Source organism: Typopeltis vanoorti, chromosome 4, assembly GCF_054136105.1.
Source record: "Typopeltis vanoorti isolate ZY-2024b chromosome 4, IOZ_Tvanoo_1.0, whole genome shotgun sequence".
NCBI lineage: Eukaryota > Metazoa > Arthropoda > Arachnida > Uropygi > Thelyphonidae > Typopeltis > Typopeltis vanoorti.
The window spans coordinates 70850753-70871074 of record NC_143552.1 but is presented as its reverse complement, the minus strand read 5'-3'; the positions used below and the strand labels follow the sequence as shown (position 1 = coordinate 70871074).

The following is a 20322-nucleotide window of genomic DNA, read 5'->3' as shown; positions in this document are numbered from 1 at the left end:
TGGTGTCAATGCGGCATTATATCAAGCAATACTTAATCTTTATTTGAGTTGTAAGTCAGCAGTTAAAATTGAAGTACAGGAAGATGGTTTAATGTTAAATCTTGTGTGAGTCAAAGATGTACATTATCCCCTCTGTTATTCATTATCTATATGGATCACATTATGAAGGAAAGCGGTATTAAATGTGATATCAAAATTGGAGATGTTAATGTCTGCTCTTTGCTTTATGCAAATGATGTTATACTTCTAAATAAATCCGCTACAAGTCTGCAAGATTCCCCTGACTAAATTGAATAACTATTGTAATAGATATGGTATGAAGGTCAGCATTAAAAATACAATGACAATGAAAATAGGTTGAAAGATTGAAAATATCAACTGCATTGTGAATGGAGAACTTATAGAACAAGTGAAAGATTTCAGGTACCTATATTATTTTTAGTGAAGATGGTAAATTTAATATGGAAATAGACAACAGAATCAATAAAGATCGTGTGATAGAAAGTCAACTGAATAAATTTATATGGAGTAAGAGAGAAATTAGTCAAAATATTAAAGTACAAGATAGTGTTAAAACCAATTTTAACTTATATATCTGAGAGCTGGATCAGAAGTAAAACACTTGACCAAAGATTGGAGACTGCTGATCTGAGATTCCTGAGAAAGATTAGAGGCATGAACAGATGGCATCAATAGCAATATCATATTAAAAACGAGGATATTAAGAAAGAAGTTGACATTGTCAGCATCCAGTAATGTGTTAGCAGAACTAATCTCAGGTGGTATGGTCGCTTTTAAACAGAATGGACGAGGAAAGATTAGCAAAACAAGTGTTCTCTGCCAGGTTGGCAGGGAAAAGACCAAGATATAGGTGGATTGATAAGATAAAAAGTGCCTTAGAGCAGTGCTTCCCATACTGTGGGCCTCGGCCCCCTTGGGAGTCTTTAGTTTTGTTGAAGTGGTCCGTGAAATAATGAAAACAAATTTTAAATGTTTTAAGACTAAGTGTGCCATGTCAAATGTGTATGTAAGATGTTAAAATGTAATATTTGCATTTAATTTTTGCAATATTCGCTTTGTATGTTTTGTATTGAATATAAATACAATAAATAAACAGATGGCATCAATGTCATTATCATATAAAAACAAGGATATTAGGAAAGAACTTAACATTGTTAGCATCCAGGAATGTTTTATCAGAGCTAATCTCCGGTGATATTGTCACTTAAACAGAATGGGGACGAAAGATTAGCAAAACAAGTGTTCTCTGACTTACTGGTAGGAAAAAGACCCAGAGGAAGACCAAGATATAGGTGGATTGATACAGTGTCTTAGAAGACAAATATAAGATCTGATAATGTTGGAGTCTTGACAGATAACAGATTGATTTTTAGGAAAAATGTTGATAGTAAGTTATTAATAATGTAAGTTCTTCATTGTAGTACTTCGTAATGGTAGTACTAAGATGTATCCTGTATGATGTATCCGTTGAGGGTACATGTCAGGAATTTCATTATGTGATGAGATAGCAAGTATTTTTAGAAAGGTTTAGTCCATACCCTAAAGTGTCCACCAGCCAGGTTGGCCCAGTGGTTAGCATTTATGCTCGACAGGTTATTGGATTGAATCCCACCGTGGGTGTTGGTGTTTTAGAAATTTCTTGAGGTAGATGAATTTCATTGCCCAGCATGAGACCATATTCTAATAATGTGAAGGCCTTGAAATGGTTTGTTTGTTTTTTAAAGTAGAGTTTCCAGATTATCTAATCCATAGTCCTACCCACAGTACTACTAATAATAATGTATTATGTGCAAACTTTGATGGGTTGGATTCATCAAAAGTATTTAAAATCTAGGATTTGTACAGTATTAGTAGCTATACAGGTGAGAAGAGATACCTTGAGAAAAATTCATCAATAGTGAATATGTGTTTGCCAGGAAAGCCAAAGAATGAAGATCTGAGTATTATCAAAAGTAAGAAGTAAAGTGAGACTTTCCTATGAGAAAAAGACAGTCCTCTGTATTAACCTTCACAAGGGCTTCCTTTGAACATTATTTGATATGATGATCAATGAGAGTAATTTATCTATAGGATTCGAGAGTAGATGAATGCAAGATCATCATTATTGTTGGAAGAAATCCAAAGTGAGGAAGCTATCTACCATGACATGTAGTGAGTGCAGAACTGATGCTAGTGACATTGCAATGGTTGGAAGGCACACCATAAGATGCAAGGATTGGTGAGCAGGCTTCTATGCTAGACCCGATCATAATAGCCTATAACTGAAAGTGGCAGAATCTGTGTTATTGATAACAAATTAGTAGGTGAGCCTCTAGATGGAAGTAGTTGGCTTTTGATGGCTTTCTCTGTCACATTTGTCACAGCTCAGGTAAAAGCAAATGGATGATATTTTGTCTGACCTTTTTTGGAATGAGTTGAACATAGGCTTGTTTCCATACTGTAGGGTAGATGCCACTCCAGTAGGATAGACTGACGAAATGGTATTTATATTCTAGAACACAGATTTTTAGCAAAATAGAAGTAGGCTTTCATGCCTAGGTGGCTGTTGGTGTCCAGATTATTAAATATTCTTTTGATTTCTTTGTATCCAGAGACTAGAAGCATGTAAATATGCTCTTTTCAGGATTTTTTGAGATAATCTGCCATGGTCACCATTGCTGTACTTGAAATAGAAGAATAATGCAGGTTTGTTATCTTTGTGTGTATTATGATCATACGCATACTTTCAGGATAAATAAGAAAGAGGTGGACTAGCAGAAGCACAGAAATTGCATTCAGAAAATGCAATTTCTGTGCTTCTGCTCCAGAAAACTTAACTGCCATTTAACAGGAGCACTAGGATTTCTCTTTTCAGAATTTGTTTTTTGCAAGTGGCAGCGAAGGTTGAGTGTGAAGCTGGAAAGTAATCAGGGGTTTGGGGGTAGAATGCATTCCAGTTAATATTATTATTTCTGTTACTCCTTCAGTGCAGGTTTTTGAAGTAGTGGAGCAGAAATAACAATCTGGCCATGGAAAGGAGTGGATATCACGTAGGAGTGGAAATGACACAAGGCCAAGATTGGCTGAGTTAAAGGCATTTAATGGTAAAGCAAATTTGACCTGGAGACATGATGTCTTTGTATTTGGAAGGTTAATGTTGTTAGCAAAATAATGAGAAATATGTGGTATTTTAATGGATAGATGGTCTATATTGCAGTTATTACTAACATCAAATACTTAACTGTTTTTATCAACTTGATCCAGGGAAATGGAAAAGGAAAGCCAGTAACTAATACTTCTAAATAAACTTCATGTATAACAGAACCAAACAGCTGCAACCTCTAACTCCAAAACATTGCAAAACTTATAGATCAGTATAGTGCTTTTTTGTGGGATATAGAACCTATCAATATTTGATAGTTGAGAAATGTTTTGTGAGAAAGAGCGGTCTTTCTCGCAAAATCAACCAACATCGAGATATGTTGGTTGGATTCCAGTTTCAGATGTACTGGTACATCTTCTGCTTGTACTATAACATGCTTAATAAAAAGGGGAAGAATGATGGATGAAAATTTGTTGAAATAGCATTCATGGAAATACCATTTCTATATGTATTTTCTATAGAAAAGACATGCAGAAACATACTGTGAGATAGTAGTTGAAGTGAGTCGCTTTGAAAAAGATCCATCATTGATTAGGCAAGCTGTCTTCTTCTAAGCTTTTTTTTTTAAATAAAAACATTTAAAAAAATAAAAAGAATTAGGTAGGTTTTTTGTGCACAACCCAAAACTTTTTTGTGAACCTAACATGCTGAGAAAGCTATTGATCTGATACCTTTGTGCCGAAAAAAGATAGGGATAAATGTCATTCCAGGGAGAGTGCATGTTGTAAAGTATAAGTTTAATAATTTATATAGGCATACACAATAATCCATATGTGGTCTGATCCAGTGGCATATTTAGGTATAGGTTGTATAGGCCCGGGCCTAGAGTGGCAAATTTTGAGGGACAGCGGAAATTTTCAGGCTCTCATTTCTGTAATTATAACATGTTCCTTCTATTCCACATCTACTCACAAGTAGAGAAATATTTTTATTTTCCTCATTGTAAGTTTACTCTGCAAGCATATTGGCATGTAATCAGATTTTGCATAACTATACAGAACGAGAAGACGTGCACGGAAAGCTACTGTATTGTTGTCGGTAACTTGACCCAAAGTCAATAGGGATCGCAGTCGGGAGAGATTAATTTTGTGTCGGTATTATTCTTACTAACTGTAACAACTTTTCCTTCTTTATTATTTCGAATTCAAATTCAGATTGTTAATTGTTGCCCTTCCTTTAACTTTTTAGTTCAGTATCCTGATATCTTTGTGGCAGTTAAGACATGCTTAATCTGAAATTATTTTTAGTTTTCAGTGCCCTTGTCATTAGAGTGGAGGTAATACTGTTTTATTGTTTTACTTTTAAAAAGTTACAAATTGTGTAAATCATTCCGATACTTCCTGCGTGTTTTAAATTACTATTTAAATTTTAAAACATGAGTGACGGTAGAAAGCGACTTAGTGGTAGTGAATATAAGAAGAGGAGAAAAGAAAAGGAAGCGAAAATTAACGAAGTAGTATCAAAGACAAGAAAACTGGACACTTTTTTTTTTGCGTCAGTATCTGCTAATAGTAATTGTGATTTGGAAAAAGAACAAGAAGTGGTTGAGGAGACGGAAATTGAATCTGTTTCAAATGACGTGCCTACAACAAATCCCAACAATTTGGTAGCACAGGTGATAGTGAGTAAAGAAAAACCCAGCTGAGTGGATTCTAAATGAAGTAACACGCGAGTATATCACAGTTAACGGGTTTCCACAAAATTTAGACAGTGATCTTTCAAAATCACAAAGAGCTATCCTGACAAAGTAAGACATGTTTTTAAGAAACTCATTGAGAGGAATCCGATTAATGGCAAAAAAACAATAAGTGATTTTCTTGTTTTCTCTCCTTGTACCGGAAAGATATTCTGTGCGCCTTTCACCTTTTTGGTGGAGGGGGGATCTGACAATAGTCACTTTGTCAGTGGATTTAATGACTGGAAAAATGCAGAAGCATGAGAGTCATCACAAGAAAGCAACTAGTCATATGCACTGTCTGATAGCTCTGAAACAAAGAGCGAATCTTGTAGTGAGAATTGACTTACAAATAAATCAGCAGCTGGAAGAAGAAATTAAGTACTGGAAGGCGGTGTTAAAACGAATAGTTGCAGTTGTGAAAACATTGGCCAGTAGAGGATTTGCTTTGAGGGGAAAGGATGACATTTTCGGTTCTGTGCATAATGGAAATGTAGTGATGTGTCTAGAGTTAATTAGTGAATTTGATCCCTTTCTTCCTGAGGACATTGCCAAAAGTGAGAAAAAAGGAAAAGGTTTCATTTTCTATCTTTCCTTTGCCACATATGAGGAATTTATTAAAATAATTGACAAGAAAGTCATCAAATTTATTGTGGAAGAACTTAAAATAGTTAAGTACTATTCGATAAGTGTTGACTCAACACCAGACTTGTCTCATGTTGATCACCTGTCCTTCATTGTACGATATGTGAAAGAACATGGAACTCCTGCGGAGCATTTCATTCTAACGTAAGTCACAAGAATTCTTGTGTAGAGGCTTAAGTGCTGTGAGGACATTATGTTGGAGGTTTAATGGATTTTTTACAACACTCAAAAAGAATTAAAATAGAATTTAATACTTCCTATATTTCGCCCTAGTCACTAGGATATCTACAGGGATTACAAAAACAATTAGTGTAACATGCACACAAAAACTTACAATACTAAGCCCAACCACGTGTGTGACACTAAAGTCCTATCTAGGTGGAGCGCCCTCTAAGGGCGGTCGTAGGTGGCCTGGAATGTGAGGTGGGACCTCTGGTGATGAGTGTTTCCCAAATCTTCGGAAGCTTAATGCAACCGTATTTATTTAGATTTGGTTGGTTTCTGAGAGCTGCTGCTGCTTCTAAGAAAAGTCTCTCTTTCTTGAATTTGCTGTGGTGGAGCATGGTGGTTTTCTTCCATGATACTCTGTGGGTGGTGTCCAACACATGGTCAGCCAAGCCTGAATGGCCATAGTTGTGTTTAACGATGTACGACTTGTGTTCCTCCAGGCGGATGGATGGTGATCTGCCTGTCTGTCCAAAGTACGCAAGCTTACAGGAACAGAGTACTTTGTAAACTCCAGGCAGAGAGAGAGGAGGGAGCTGATCTTTTGTAGACCGGATAAGGGTAGCAAGTTTGCAGTAGCAAGTTAGCAAGTAGGGCTTATATGCTGTGTGTAGGTATCTTTTTTAGTATCTTGGCTATTTTTTCCGAAGTGCCACGGATGTAGGGTATGGTGATGGCATTTTTAAAATCTTGTTGACGAGAGGGACGGGGAATGGGGGAGGAATTGATTATATAGGAAGTATTAAATTCTATTTTAATTCTTTTTGAGTGTTGTAATAAAAATCCATTAAACCTCCAACATAAAGTAAGTCACAAGAGGCAGTTTTGACTTCACTAAACGAACTTGGAATTGATGTAGCAAATTGCAGAGGACAGGCATATGATAATGTTAGTAACATGTCAGGCAAGTACACAGGGCAAGCAAGAATTCTTGAAAAAAATCCATTGTCAGAATTCACACCATGCACTGGACATTCTCTGTCTCTAACTGCCGAATCCTGTCGGTACTCTTCTGCATTTGTTGATGTCCTTCAGAAATTGTACGTATTTATCACATCTTCAACACATCAGTGGAGTGTTCTAAGAAAGAACCTGGAAACTTCTGCAAAAGTAATGAAACTTCCTTCGCCTACTTGTTGGTCAGCTCGTGATGAAGCCTGTCGGAATCTTCATGAGGGATGGAAGGAAATAATTTCCACTTTGTCCGAAATTGAAAATGACACCACCCAGAAGAAAGTTACGTGATGTGAAGCAAGCGGGATTCTACAGCAACTTCAGTCATTGGAGGTTGGGATCATGACCTGCCTATGGGGTGATATTCTCGCAAGAATGAATGCCACAAGCAAGAAATTACAAAGTGTAAACATTGATATAGGAACTGTGTGTGAACTGTATGGGTCCCTCGAAGAATATTTCAAAGAACTAGAGTTACTCTTTGAATCCTATGAAGAACAAGGCAAGAAACTTAGTGGAGTTGACTTGTATGAGGTAGAAAAAGCCTACCAGGTTTTTTGACGACAGCTCAGATGAAAGTAACGAAAATGAAGACAAGGACAATCCATCAGTCAGTTTCAAAACTGACACCTATGATACAATTTTGCATAGTCTCTCATTCGAAATGAATCGAAGAAAAGTGTTGTATGAAAACCTCTTGAATGAATTCTGGTTTCTCACAAGCATGTGATATGTGAAAAGGGCGTCATAAAAGTGGCAAAAAAACTTCAAGAATACTTTTAGACTAATATTGAACCTGAATTTGTAAATGAATGTCTGCACTTCAGAGCGCACCTGAAATCAAGTGGCCTAGAAATAAATACATTCCTACAACTTTCACAGGAAATTAGACAGGAAGCCCTGCAGTGTGTATCCAGATTGGGATATATATATATATATCCCAATCTGGACAGTATCCAGATTGGGAATTTTCTGTGCAAGATGGCAACAAATTGCTCAGCTGAACGATCGTTTTCCACCCTCAAAAAGTTGAAGGACTACTATAGAACAACTATAACAGAAGAAAGGCTCAGCAACTTGGCAGTTCTACAAATTGAGAGCGATATTGCAAGGGCACTGGACTACGGGGATGTGATAAATACCTTCGCCGAGCAAGCTGCAAGACGTAGAATATTCTAGGACATTTTTGGTGAGTCATAATATATATATATTTATATTATGAATTTACGATATAAATAGGTTATGCATGTAAATCAACATGTTCATTAAATATGAGGGGCAGCACTTTCTGCTGGCCAAGGGACGGGATATACCTAAATACGTCACTGGTCTGATCAAGGCTTTGTATAATGAAACGTGGATCCCTTTCTTTATTTCTGCATGTCAAGGTCCTCATTATCATTGCCATAATATTAACTGATCTTGTCAGTTAATATTACGGATATTATCAAAGGTAAGAAAGACAAACCAATATAAATTTTTGCAAGAAAGAAGATAGATTGCAAGAAATGAAGATAGATGCAATCTATCTTCATTTGTAGCATTTGTAGGTCACTAGGTTATATCCACTTCATTGCAGATTAGATTTGAGTTCTGTATTTAAGGTATGGGTATTATGATCTTATAGTTAGGGATATTTATGCACTCTAAGGTGTGTTGAATGAGAGGAATTGGGAGTACCAAGATCAGCTGAATTAGAGGAGGTCTTTCACATATGGAAGGCATTAGGCAGGTATAATGGAATGGAGCTGTAGAGGACTTTCAATTTGGTAATGAAGTCTGCAGAGAGGAAGCTATCTATTGTGACAGAAAGCCAACAATTGGATATCCAGTTACATGGGATAAAAGGTAGTCCAAAGGTATTTTCTGAGCAGACTTTGATACCTGGCTCACTGAAATGTTTTAGAAATATGAAGAGCAATAGTCTCTTTTTCTCTAAACTTATCAGTAGCATATATATCCAGAGGTGAGTGATGTGGACTACCTGTTCCATGGATATAGAGCAGTACAAGCCATACAGGTGGTGATTAACTACTATGCCATAGGTGAAAAAGAAGGTGACACTTAATGGCACTCGTTAATTTAGAAAAGAATGATTGAAGTGAAGACATGATAGCTTGCCCTCATGCTGTGGAGAATGTGACAGCTGAGTATAAAAATCATGTAGAGATAATGCAAGATTGGTACTATTCCATAGCACAACTTGGGGAGAGGATATCCTCAGGATTAGAAGCCTTTTTTTTTTGGTGTCTAGGTTATTTAAGATTCTTCTGAGGAGACTGCTTTGGAGAGCAGCCATCGGCTACAGGTAGTATATGTTTCTGGTATGGCAGGTGATTTGCCTTGGTCATATATGCAGAGGTTGGAGGAGAACTGGTTCCAGATGGGTGAAAGAGGTAGACCAACCCATATTGTACTAATAGTGTGCTCGGTACCTTTTGCAAGGAACCAAAAAATGAAAATTGCTGTAATTGCCATCTGCATTCGGTTTTTTCAAAGCTAGATTTGAATTTGTTAACGGTCGTTTCTACATTACTTGTATTCTCTGTAGGTTGTACCATCCAAATAACCACATGAATGAAATATATCAATTAATTTATGATACATATCCATGTTATTTCAATGGACACTTCACATCCATGTAGTTACTGATGTACATGCGTCAAGGCTGGTAAGGGGATTAATAAGCAAATGTTACTTACTGCTTAATAAAGTAGCTTGAAGAAGTTGCTTGAGCCAAGTCACCTAGCTCATGTCTCAAGTTGCTTATCATATTATTGTTAACATCAGACCTCCACAGAATGCAAAGCTCATTATGGAGGCCCAACATCACCAAACCCTTTATACTCATTCAGAGTTTCCACATTCATCACACTCTCAGGCAGTCGATTCGACTTGCTAACCAATCTCCATGCATAGAACTTACTCCTCACTCCCATGCTCACATCTTCCTTATATAGATTCCAGAGATGATCCTTGTTCCATCCCTACTTTCCTTTATTCTATGATAAATTATTAATCTTGTAAGAAATCCTTTACCGAAGTATATGTTTTAGTCATATCCAAGTTCTTTGGGTATGATTGAAATGTCATTTGGAGATTGAGGAAATCTCCAAATGACATTTCCTCAATCTGTTTTCATACTTCATAATTCCAGTAACACTGGAACCACTTTTGTCAATCATCTCTGGATCCTCATTAATATATTTTCATACCTTATGAAAATTAGGTGTGCACAATAATCCATATATGGCCTGCTCAAGGCTCTATATAATGAAACCTGAACCCCTTTCTTTATTTCTGCATGTTAAGGTCTTTATTATCATATAATGTTGATGTCTTCAAATTTTAGCAACGTGATCCTTAAACTTTAGGTCCCTGTCCACCACTGCTTCATCTCTCTCTCCTCCATCTGCAAAATTTCTCAGCTGATTGTATAGTTTGCATCCTATCCTTGCCCACTAAATTTCTAAAACCTATACTTTGCAACACTGAATTGGTAGCTCCACTAACTTTACCACTTATATAGTCTATTCAGATCTTCTGGACTCAGAAGGTCACATCTGAGTTTTTACATCCTTACATCTTTTGCAGACAGCTGCATGTCTCCATTCAAACTCAGTATCATAAGCATACAAGCTAAATAATAATTGTCCCAAAACAGATCCCTGCAGCATTATTGAACTTTTCAATTTTAGCAATGTGACCTTTAACATTAGGTCCCTGTGCACCACTGCTTCATTTATCTCCTTCACCTTCTCTAAAATTTCCCAGCTAATTGCACAATTTGCATCCCATCCTTGCCTACCAAATTTCAGAAACTTATAATTTTCAATGTTAAATTGATAGCTCCATTAACTTTACCACTAATACAGTTTATTCAGATGCCAAAACAGACCTCTGCAGCATGCCACTAGTGAACTTTTAACTTTTGGGATACCTCCAGCCTTGTCATATGATAGTCTATCAAAGCCATTTGCAAAATCTGTATATATCACTGAATCTGCATCCCTATTGTTCATTACATTTGTAATGATGTAGTACATAATTACTAAAACACAACCTCCATTTAACAAACTCGTTCTGCTATTTTCAACCTAGCAATTCTGTATCATAGCTCTCACCAACCTTTCGAACACCTGAATTACAATTTCAGACACATACAAATTCAAACTCAGATTGGCTTATAATCCTCAGTTTTATCAACAACTTTCTGAACACAAACACTTTTATCCTGATTTGTATGTGTCTGAATTACAATTTCAGACACACAAATTCAAACTCAGATTGGCTTATAATCCTCAGTTTTATCAACAGCTTTCTGAACACAAACACTTTTATCCTCTTTTCACTTCTAGTACTTGCCCTATTACAAGATTCTTGATAAACAGGTAGAAAACTCATGCTCACTCAACAGTCTTGCCCCCTCCACCATACCCTGTACATATCCTCATGATGGTGATATACTTTGTGAATTGCTCTTCCATACCGTCTCACTTCCCTTGTTCATTCTCTCCACAGACATACCCATCACATTTTCCCATCCACTTGGAACTTAATTTATTGCTGTTATTCTCTTATAATGTATAATATACCGTATGCCCACAGATGCAAGACCCTTCGACACTTCTGTGCACGTCAAAAGATGGTGAATCCATTCCGATAATAGGGTAATCAATCCATATTGTGCAATGAGTTGTTTATTATTACATTTAATTTCGGAAAATTAACTTATCTTTTATGATCATTGTAGTTTTTAAAGTGGTAATTATTTTGCTTGTATAACAGTTGGAAAATTTTACATATAAAGCATATGATTTTGCTTGTTGGTGACCAATTCATACATCGCCTTATTTCTTTCTCCCCTTCAACATGAATTAACTTTTCTTTGCAGTCTGCCAACAACGGCTCTCGCTTCTGTGGTCGAACAGTGCATATATATATATATAAATTTTATATATATATTTATACACACACACACAGAGTCATGCCCCGACTTACGCGAATCCGGAATTATGTGGTTTCTTATATGTACGTATACCTGTCCCGCTTCACGCCCCACCACTAGTCGTATCTTTCAGGAGCCGGCCACATTCGCCAGTGTCACACATGGTGTGAACAAGCACTGATGTGTTTCGTGCGGTCTCCATTCATACACGATTTTTATAGTCTACAAACCTTGTGATTGTTTAATGTTATGTTCCTGATAAAAATTTTATCATATAAAAAATAATAAAATCGTCCAAAAGAAGCAAGTCCAATTCTTCTACTGCTAGCAAGAAAAGAAAAATATTGACTTTGGAAACAAAACTCAACATTATTAAGGATTTTGAAGGCGGAATGAAAATTTGTATGCTAGCAAAGAAGTTTGATCTACAGGAATCCACAGTAAGAACAATCATAAAAGAAAGGTTTACAGATTTTGGAGGACATAGATTCTAACGAGGAACGAATTGTAGCCACAAGGCAAGGAATAAAAATTCATTAGCTAGCTATGAAGAAATTTTGTGTGACAAGAAAAAGACATTATGCCATCAGAACGAATCTATTAAATTTTATGAAACCATTGACATCGAAATAACATTATTTTTTTTTTATGAACGAAAAACTACAATTATGATATATTTCTTAAAAAATATAGATGTTTTTGTAAACCTTTGGTCCCAATTGTATGTTTGTATATATAAATTACATGCAAAATTATACCCTGAGTTACGAGAATTCGTCTTACGCGCTTTTTGTTGGTCCCACCTACCGCATAACTTCAGGGTTTTACTGTATATATATATATATTTTTTTATTTTTATTTTTTTCTTCCCCTTCCTCTTTTCATGTTATGCATCCAGTGTGAAGTCTTCAGAAGGTGAAACTAGTTGTGCATTCAAGTAATAAATAGTTTTTTCTATTTTCTTATCCCTTGGCATTTAGTCAGTAAATTGCCTTCAAAATATATATATATTAAACTCAAACTGTTTTTTTTGTTATTTTTATTAAAATAATCATATACAATAGAAAATATAATTTATCAAGGCTGTGGTCCTAAATGTGCCCTAATTTTTGTACAAATTAATCCCACAGTGGACAAAACTCTCAGATTTGATACTTGTTGGTTGACTGGTCATTAGGCAATAAAAAGTTGTTTTTCGATATTTTCCTTTTATATTTATATATTTCCCTTCTTGAAAATACATCCATTTCTTTCTTTAGTTAAGTCTTTAGTACTGTTTGGCTTTAGAGTTTGATTTCACAGGCTTTAATTTGAATTTCTATTTTTAATCAAAATGTTTTTTTAGTAGGTAGCTCAGCTGGTTTCAAAGGAACTGAATTTGAATTTGTACCCTCAGACATTTCTGTTTCTTTATTATAAAGGCAGTGCACTAAGTTCATGACTATTTTTGTTATTGGTATATTGTATATATTATATAAATTTTTTATATTTAGTAAATGTTTATAAAAAAATTAATTCGTAGATTAATTGGTAACCTATCCTAAAGAGGAACCTATCACTTGTTATTCTCTGTACTACTACTACTGCAGAAAAGTATCTTAAATTGTTTTGTTAAAATATGATGTAATTTTTGATCAAGAATCCAAATCAGTCTTAGGATTTATAATTGCATTTGAAGAAGCTGTACCATTAGTTTTGTCTCTTTCCCTCTTTTTGATAAGTTAAATTTGTGCTCTCTTTTATGATGGTTATATGATTAGCTAGTTCTTTCACCAACTGCTTTGATTTTTGTTTAGCATTCTTTACACACACCTGCATCTCCCACTTCAATAATTTTAAAATCATAGTATGTTGAATTTTTATTCATGGTTGCAAAAAAGAAAAATCTCATTTTTTTCTATTTTATAATATCAACAGTGGAAAAATCTCTCCGAGATGATGCTTGTACCACCTTTTATCAAATATCAGTTATAACATGAAATTGTGGAATATTGTGTACTAATAAATAATAAAAAGCATCTGTATATATTGATAGCTTAGTACTGGAATGAAAATGATCCTTTATAGTGGAAAGCATTTCCCCCAAAAGACAGCATACTGCACAAGGCTGTTTTATTGCAGCATGAAATGCAGCATACAGATACAGTACACTGTATTTAGTGACAGAGTAATTAGAACTTTTAATTTAATTAGAGACAACTGAAATTTATGTCACTGTATAGTGAAAATCATCCTTTCCTACAATCAAAAAAATTTATTGTAGCACTGAATTAAATAATATTCTAACAACCTATTTTAGAGTAATCAAGTTTTTATTCATTCATATATACCTTGCTAAATGCAGGTAAAAAAATTTGTATAATGTAAATTCTCAAAAGTGAACCCCCCCCCCCTCAGTTTGGTAGAATAAGTCTTCCAAATTGAAACTGACATCCCATACATATTTAACAATTTATGAGAAAGTCCCTGGCTGACGTCCAACTCGCCCAAGAAACAGCCTGGAAAAATTGTGTTAACTTTAAAAGTTTAGAATTTACAAAGTTAAATTAATCATGAAATATTTGAGATAATAATGCAAGCATCCAACTGCTAACATAATTATGTGGCTACAAAGCCATGACTCATAAGTTCATAAGACTCATAAGCCATGAGACTATGTTCTGGACAGTTTATTGAAACAAGAAACTAAATTTTGCAAAATTAATCAATATTGAATTATTAAAATATGCGTTTGATTAATGAAAAAGTGGTAGAAAACACTAATTAATTGGTATTGAAATCCTTATTTGGATATGAGAAATACATTTGCTACATCATTCAAGGTGTTGATGGGTACAAATGATCTAGAGGATGAGAAAATATTTGCTAACAAGGCTATTAAACTGTTAAATGGAGGGTGGATGATAATATGGATGGGAAAGAGGTTGGTGTGCTATTTAGATCTGATAAATGTCATCAGAGAGGAAAAGCAGAAATAATGATTGTATGGTAGCATGTGAAATGGATCTGCATTTGTGAATTTGAATAACTTGGAAAATGGAATGTTATAAAAAGGAGTTTGCTTGTATAGGGGCATCTTTTAAAATAAAGTTCATGTTATTCATTTATCATTTAAATATAATTATTAAGTTTATGATAAATAAATTATTTATCATAAATTTTAAATAATTACCCTCTATTAATAGAAGATATGTTCTGTCAGTTATTTTATGAATGTTCTCAAGTTTCTCTCATACAGCCATTATTTTTTCTCTTTTTTTAATGGAGATGTAAGATATATTTTTATATTTATCTGAATTAATGCATTTTATTATGATTCTATGTATATTTCTTTTTGATTTTTCAGATTTTTTGTGATATTACGTATACAGTAACAGCATGTACAGAAAATGAAGCTTGCCGCTATGGACGTTTCTTATGTGCAATGTTGGAGACAGTTATGCGTTGGCACAGTGACAAAGCGATCTTTGAAAAGGTATGGCTGAATACGTTTGTGCAAATTATAACAATATTACCACGTTTAGTGGTGTTTCATCCATTATGCACACACATAGACAAACATACATGTATGCAGAGTTGAACGTGGGATCAAAATAAAGATTTGTATTCATATTTAGGATTTTTTATATAATTTATAAGACCATTTTATTTTTATTCAAGTTGGATAGTTTTTAATACACTAAATCCCACATTATGAAATGTTATCACAGTGTGATCATGATTTTCCTGATCTTATTTTGAGCAATTTCGAAATAATTCATACTTAAACTATATAAGTAATAATTAAAATAAATCTTAAATTATTTAAAACTAAATAATGCAAAATAAACTAAATAACTAAATATTTAAAACTAAATAATCACAAATGATTAACATAAAATAGCATTTAAAAATTGACCACTAACTCAAACAAATTAAACAATCACAGATTAGTGTTATTTTTCTCAATAGTTACTTTAGTGCTATTTACTTTGTTTAGTAGTGCAATAAATTATTACAATGTCCAGTTCTTTATATCATCATCATCATCATCAAATTCCTGCCATGTACCCTCAAGAGGTGTACAGGATATGACAGTACTACATGAAAAAAATTACATCATTACTAACTTCCTATCTACAATTTTCCTCCAAATCAGTCTCTTACTTGTCAAGACTCCAAAATTATCAGATCTTATATTTCTATCCTCTAAGGCACTTTGTACCGTATCAATCCACCTATATCTTGGTCTTCCTCTGGGTCGTTTTCCTGCCAACCTGGCAGAGAACACTTATTTTGCTAATCTTTCCTCTCCCATTCTATTTAAGTGACCATACCACCTGAGATTAGCTCTGCTAACGCATTCCTGGATGCTGACAATGTCAAGTTCTTTCCTAATATCCTCATTTTTAATATGATATTGCCATTGATGCCATCTGTTCATGCCTCTAATCTTTCTCAGGACTCTCATATCTGTGGTCTCTAGTCTTTGGTCAAGTGTTTTCCTTCTGACCCAGCTCTCAGATCCATAAGTTAAAACTGGTTTGAACACTGTCTTGTATACAGCTAATTTAGTGTTCCGACTAATTTCTCTCTTATTCCATATGAATTTATTCAGTTGACTTCCCACCATACCAGCTTTGCTGATTCTGTTGTCTATTTCCATATTTAATTTACCATCTTCAGTAAAAATCGTGCCTAAGTAGCTGAAATGTTTTACTTGTTCCACAGGTTCTCCATTCACAACACAGTTGACATTTTCAATGATTCTGCCTATTTTCATTGTCTTTGTCTTTTTATTGCTGACCTTCATACCATATCTATTACAACAGCTATTCAATTTAGCCAGAGAATCTTGCAGACTTGTAGCGGATTTATTTAGAAGTATAACATCATCCACATAAAGCAAAGAGCTGACATTAACATCTCCAATTTTGATATAAGGTATAATACCACTTTCCTTCATAATGTGATCCGTATAGATAATGAATAACAGAGGGGATAACGTACATCCTTGCTCACACCAGATTTAACATTAAACCACCTTCCTGTACTTCCTTCAATTCTAACTGCTGAATTACAACTCAAATAAAGACTAAATATTGCTTTATATAATGCCCCATTGACACCATATAGCTGTAACGTATTGATTAGCTTCTCTCTTGGCACCTTGTCATATGCCTTTTCCAAATCGACAAAACTTAAATGCAGATCTTTGTTATATTCCCATACTTTCTCGACTATTTGTCGTAAAGTGAAGATCTTATCCTGACAGCTCTATTTGGCCTGAATCCAGCTTGTTCTTCACCAAGCTTTTCTTCCACAATTCTTCTCAACCGTTTCTCAAGTATACTTGCATAGATCTTGCCAGGAACACTCAGTAGGAAAATACCTCTGTAATTCTGACATTCAGTTTTATTTCCCTTTTTATATATGGGTACTATGAGAGCTCTACTCCAATCATCAGTAATTCGTCCCTCTGTCCAGGCTTTCTGAATTATGCAGTGCAGCCACTGTGAGACTTTCATACCACCATACTTCAGCATTTCTGGTCGAATATCATCTACTAATGCTGCCTTTCCACATTTCAAGCCTTTGATGGCTTTTTCTACTTCGAGTATGGATATGTATTCCTGACTGCATGCCTGGTCAGTGTTTTTTATCACTAAGTATTTACTCCATACTTCAAGGATATCTTTTTCTCCAGTATTCATGTCACCTTTATCATCTCTAACTCCTTTTACAGCACTCTTTCCTCTATTCCTAAGCTTCTTCAACAACCTCCAGAATATTTTCCCACCTTCTTGATATTTATTTTCTATATTCTTGCCAAAGTCCTCCCATTACTTTTATTTAGCTAGTTTTACACACTGTTTAGCTTTCTTACATTTGTCTCTGTATTCTGTAAGAGTAAAAGCTGACTTATTTGCCAGGAACTTTTGATATGCTTTCTTCTTTTCCTTCACTGCCTCTTTAACTTCCTGTGTCCACCAGGGAGTTCTGATTTTTTTATCCTTGCACACAACCTCACCACATGCCTCTCTGGCAGAATCAATCAATGTTTTCTTCAGAGTTTGCCACTGAATCTCCAAGGTTTGATTCCTGTTCTCAAACTCTTTCATTTTCTTTTCAATAATCTTTCTGTATTTTAGTCTACAGTTCACATCTGAGAGCAGAGCTGCTCAACTTTTATTCGCTTTAAAACTTTCTTACATGTTATTCTTTTCGATATGAAATTCAATTTTATCCTTATCAAGACTAAATAGTCAACAATAACATAGTCAATGAGACTTTCCTTATTCCTAGCCTCTTCTCTCCATGTGAATTTGTGCACATTTTTATGTTGGAACATGGTGTTAGTAATAACCATTCCATGTTCTGAGCAGAAATCCAACATATATTTGCCATTATTATTAGCTTTGCTCTTTTCTCCAAATTTTCCCAAAATATTTTTGTATGTCTCACAATCATTTCCTACTCTGCTATTTAGATCCCCAACAAGGACCAACTTTTCCTTTTTCATTGTGTCAGTTGCTTTTTCTAAAGCCTCAAAAAATGCTTCCACTTCTACCTTTGTAGAACCTTCTGTGGGACCATAGGCACAAATAAGTCTCATTGTCCAGTTCCCCATTCTCATATTTGCCCACATTACTCTACTTGAGACTGACTGCCATTCAAGAAGATTAGCCTCATATTTTGTGTTGAATACTATGGCTACTCCTTCTTTTCCTTGATCGTCATTGCCTGAATATATCATTTTGTATTTATTGCTCAGAAAGATCTCACCAGTTTTGGTCTTTTTTGTTTCAGTCACCCCTATTATGTCGATCTGGTACTTATCTAATTCCTCGGCTAGCTCCATTTCTTTGCCATTCAGGCTTCTTACGTTGATAGTACCAATCTTTAACTCTGGTGATGTTGAGTTGGGATTTGTTTTCAGATTTGTTCCAGTTGCTGACTTTTTGCTGTTTGCCCTGGTTCCCTGGCGAAAACAACAGGGTCCTTGTTTAACCGGGCGACTCCCCAGCCGGCATGAAATTTTCTCATGTTGTACCATCATTTTTTATTTTGGTTTAACCAATAAGAATACAATTTGGTCGGCTAAATCCCAAATTGCCAGCCCATCCTCGTTTGTTCAGTATCCAAGTAGATACCCAACAGGGTGCACCACGAGAAGGTGAGGATTGGACATTAGGTCCGAAGCCCTGGTCGGTTCTCTGCATTCCTTTAAAGGCTATGTGGAGGTCTCCTCTCAGTTATACAGCTTTGACCTTTAAGCACCCCAGGTCTTTATATATATATATATATGTGTAGAAAGTATTTTACCTTGGGTATAATAAATGTTAAGAATACCAAGCAATTTTTAAAACCTGGTTTTACTCCATTTCCCAAGTAAAAAAACAGACAAATAAGTCAAGTTTGCGCCTGCAAGTGATGCAAGTCCAGCTGATCCTACAGGTAGTGCAAGACCAAGGCAACTCGTGGTAAAGGTGGCATGAGCTCTGATCACTAATCTTTATATTTACCCTTAATGCCAAAACACATCTCCAAGAAGGAGATGCATGATGTTTTGTATTAAAGGCAAGTGGCCACTACCCAGACCGGTTTCGACCTTTATTGAGGTCTCATCAGTGGGAGCTAGGCTAGAAATACCAAGATTTAGTAATACAGAGCTCATAAGTATTTTACCAGAACAAGTTGCCATAAGGTGTTTTAACCTTATTAAATAAAAATCTCTGGAGGAGATATAAATGTAGAAAGTATTTTACCTTGGGTATAATAAATGTTAAGAATACCAAGCAATTTTTAAAACCTGGTTTTACTCCATTTCCCAAGTAAACAAACAGACAAATAAGTCAAGTTTGCGCCTGCAAGTAATGCAAGTCTAGCTGATCCTACAGGTAGTGCAAGAACAAGGCAACTCGTGGTAAAGGTGGCATAAAGATTAGTGATCAGAGCTCATGCCACCTTTACCACGAGTTGCCTTGGTCTTGCACTACCTGTAGGATCAGCTAGACTTGCATCACTTGCAGGTGCAAACTTGACTTATTTGTCTGTTTGTTTACTTGGGAAATGGAGTAAAACCAGGTTTTAAAAATTGCTTGGTATTCTTAACATATATATATATATATATATAAAGGTTTATGATGCATAAATGAAGTTCACATTAATGGATATATTGAAAAAGTAATTCCAGAGGGCAAGTATGTAGTTGCATTTTAAAACAACATGGAGTTGTATAAATTAAGCAACAGTATGACTATTATATGGATATCCTCCATGTTGCTGTGGAGGGTATTCAATTCTGATATTTGCTGTCTTGCCTGTTTGGCCAAAGTAGGACAGCTTACAGCTGCAAGGAACCTGGTAAATATCAGGTAGGTCTAGGGGAAGTGGTCAGAGCTGTCCTACTTTGGCCAAACAGACAGGACAGCGAATATCAGAATTTCAGAACACAAGGACTACATCCGGTTTCACCAGTACAGCCACTTTGGTCTTGCAGACCATGCTCTGGATAAATCCCACAGAATATGGTGGAAGAAAGCCATGGTAATACACCTTAGTAAATTCAAAATTTGAAAGACTATTCATGGAATCAGCCTCAGCCCTAAGAAACATTCCAAACCTCAACAAATTTGGTTGCATGAGACTGCCCCAAATTTGGGAGAGTTACATCAGAAGACCCTCAGCTCAACGGCCAAAAATACCTACATAGCCTGGTGGGGGGCACCA

General features: G+C 35.3%; 1 protein-coding gene across 1 annotated transcript in view; it reads left to right on the top strand.

Moving 5' to 3' along the window:
- The window catches only part of tho2 (THO complex subunit 2-like protein), a 779097-nt gene that overhangs the window by 427065 nt on the left and 331710 nt on the right, over window positions 1-20322 (top strand). The window contains exon 27 of the mRNA XM_090391861.1: window positions 14957-15085. Within this exon, the coding sequence (XP_090247987.1) occupies window positions 14957-15085 (129 nt within the window). The remainder of the gene's footprint in view (window positions 1-14956; window positions 15086-20322) is intronic.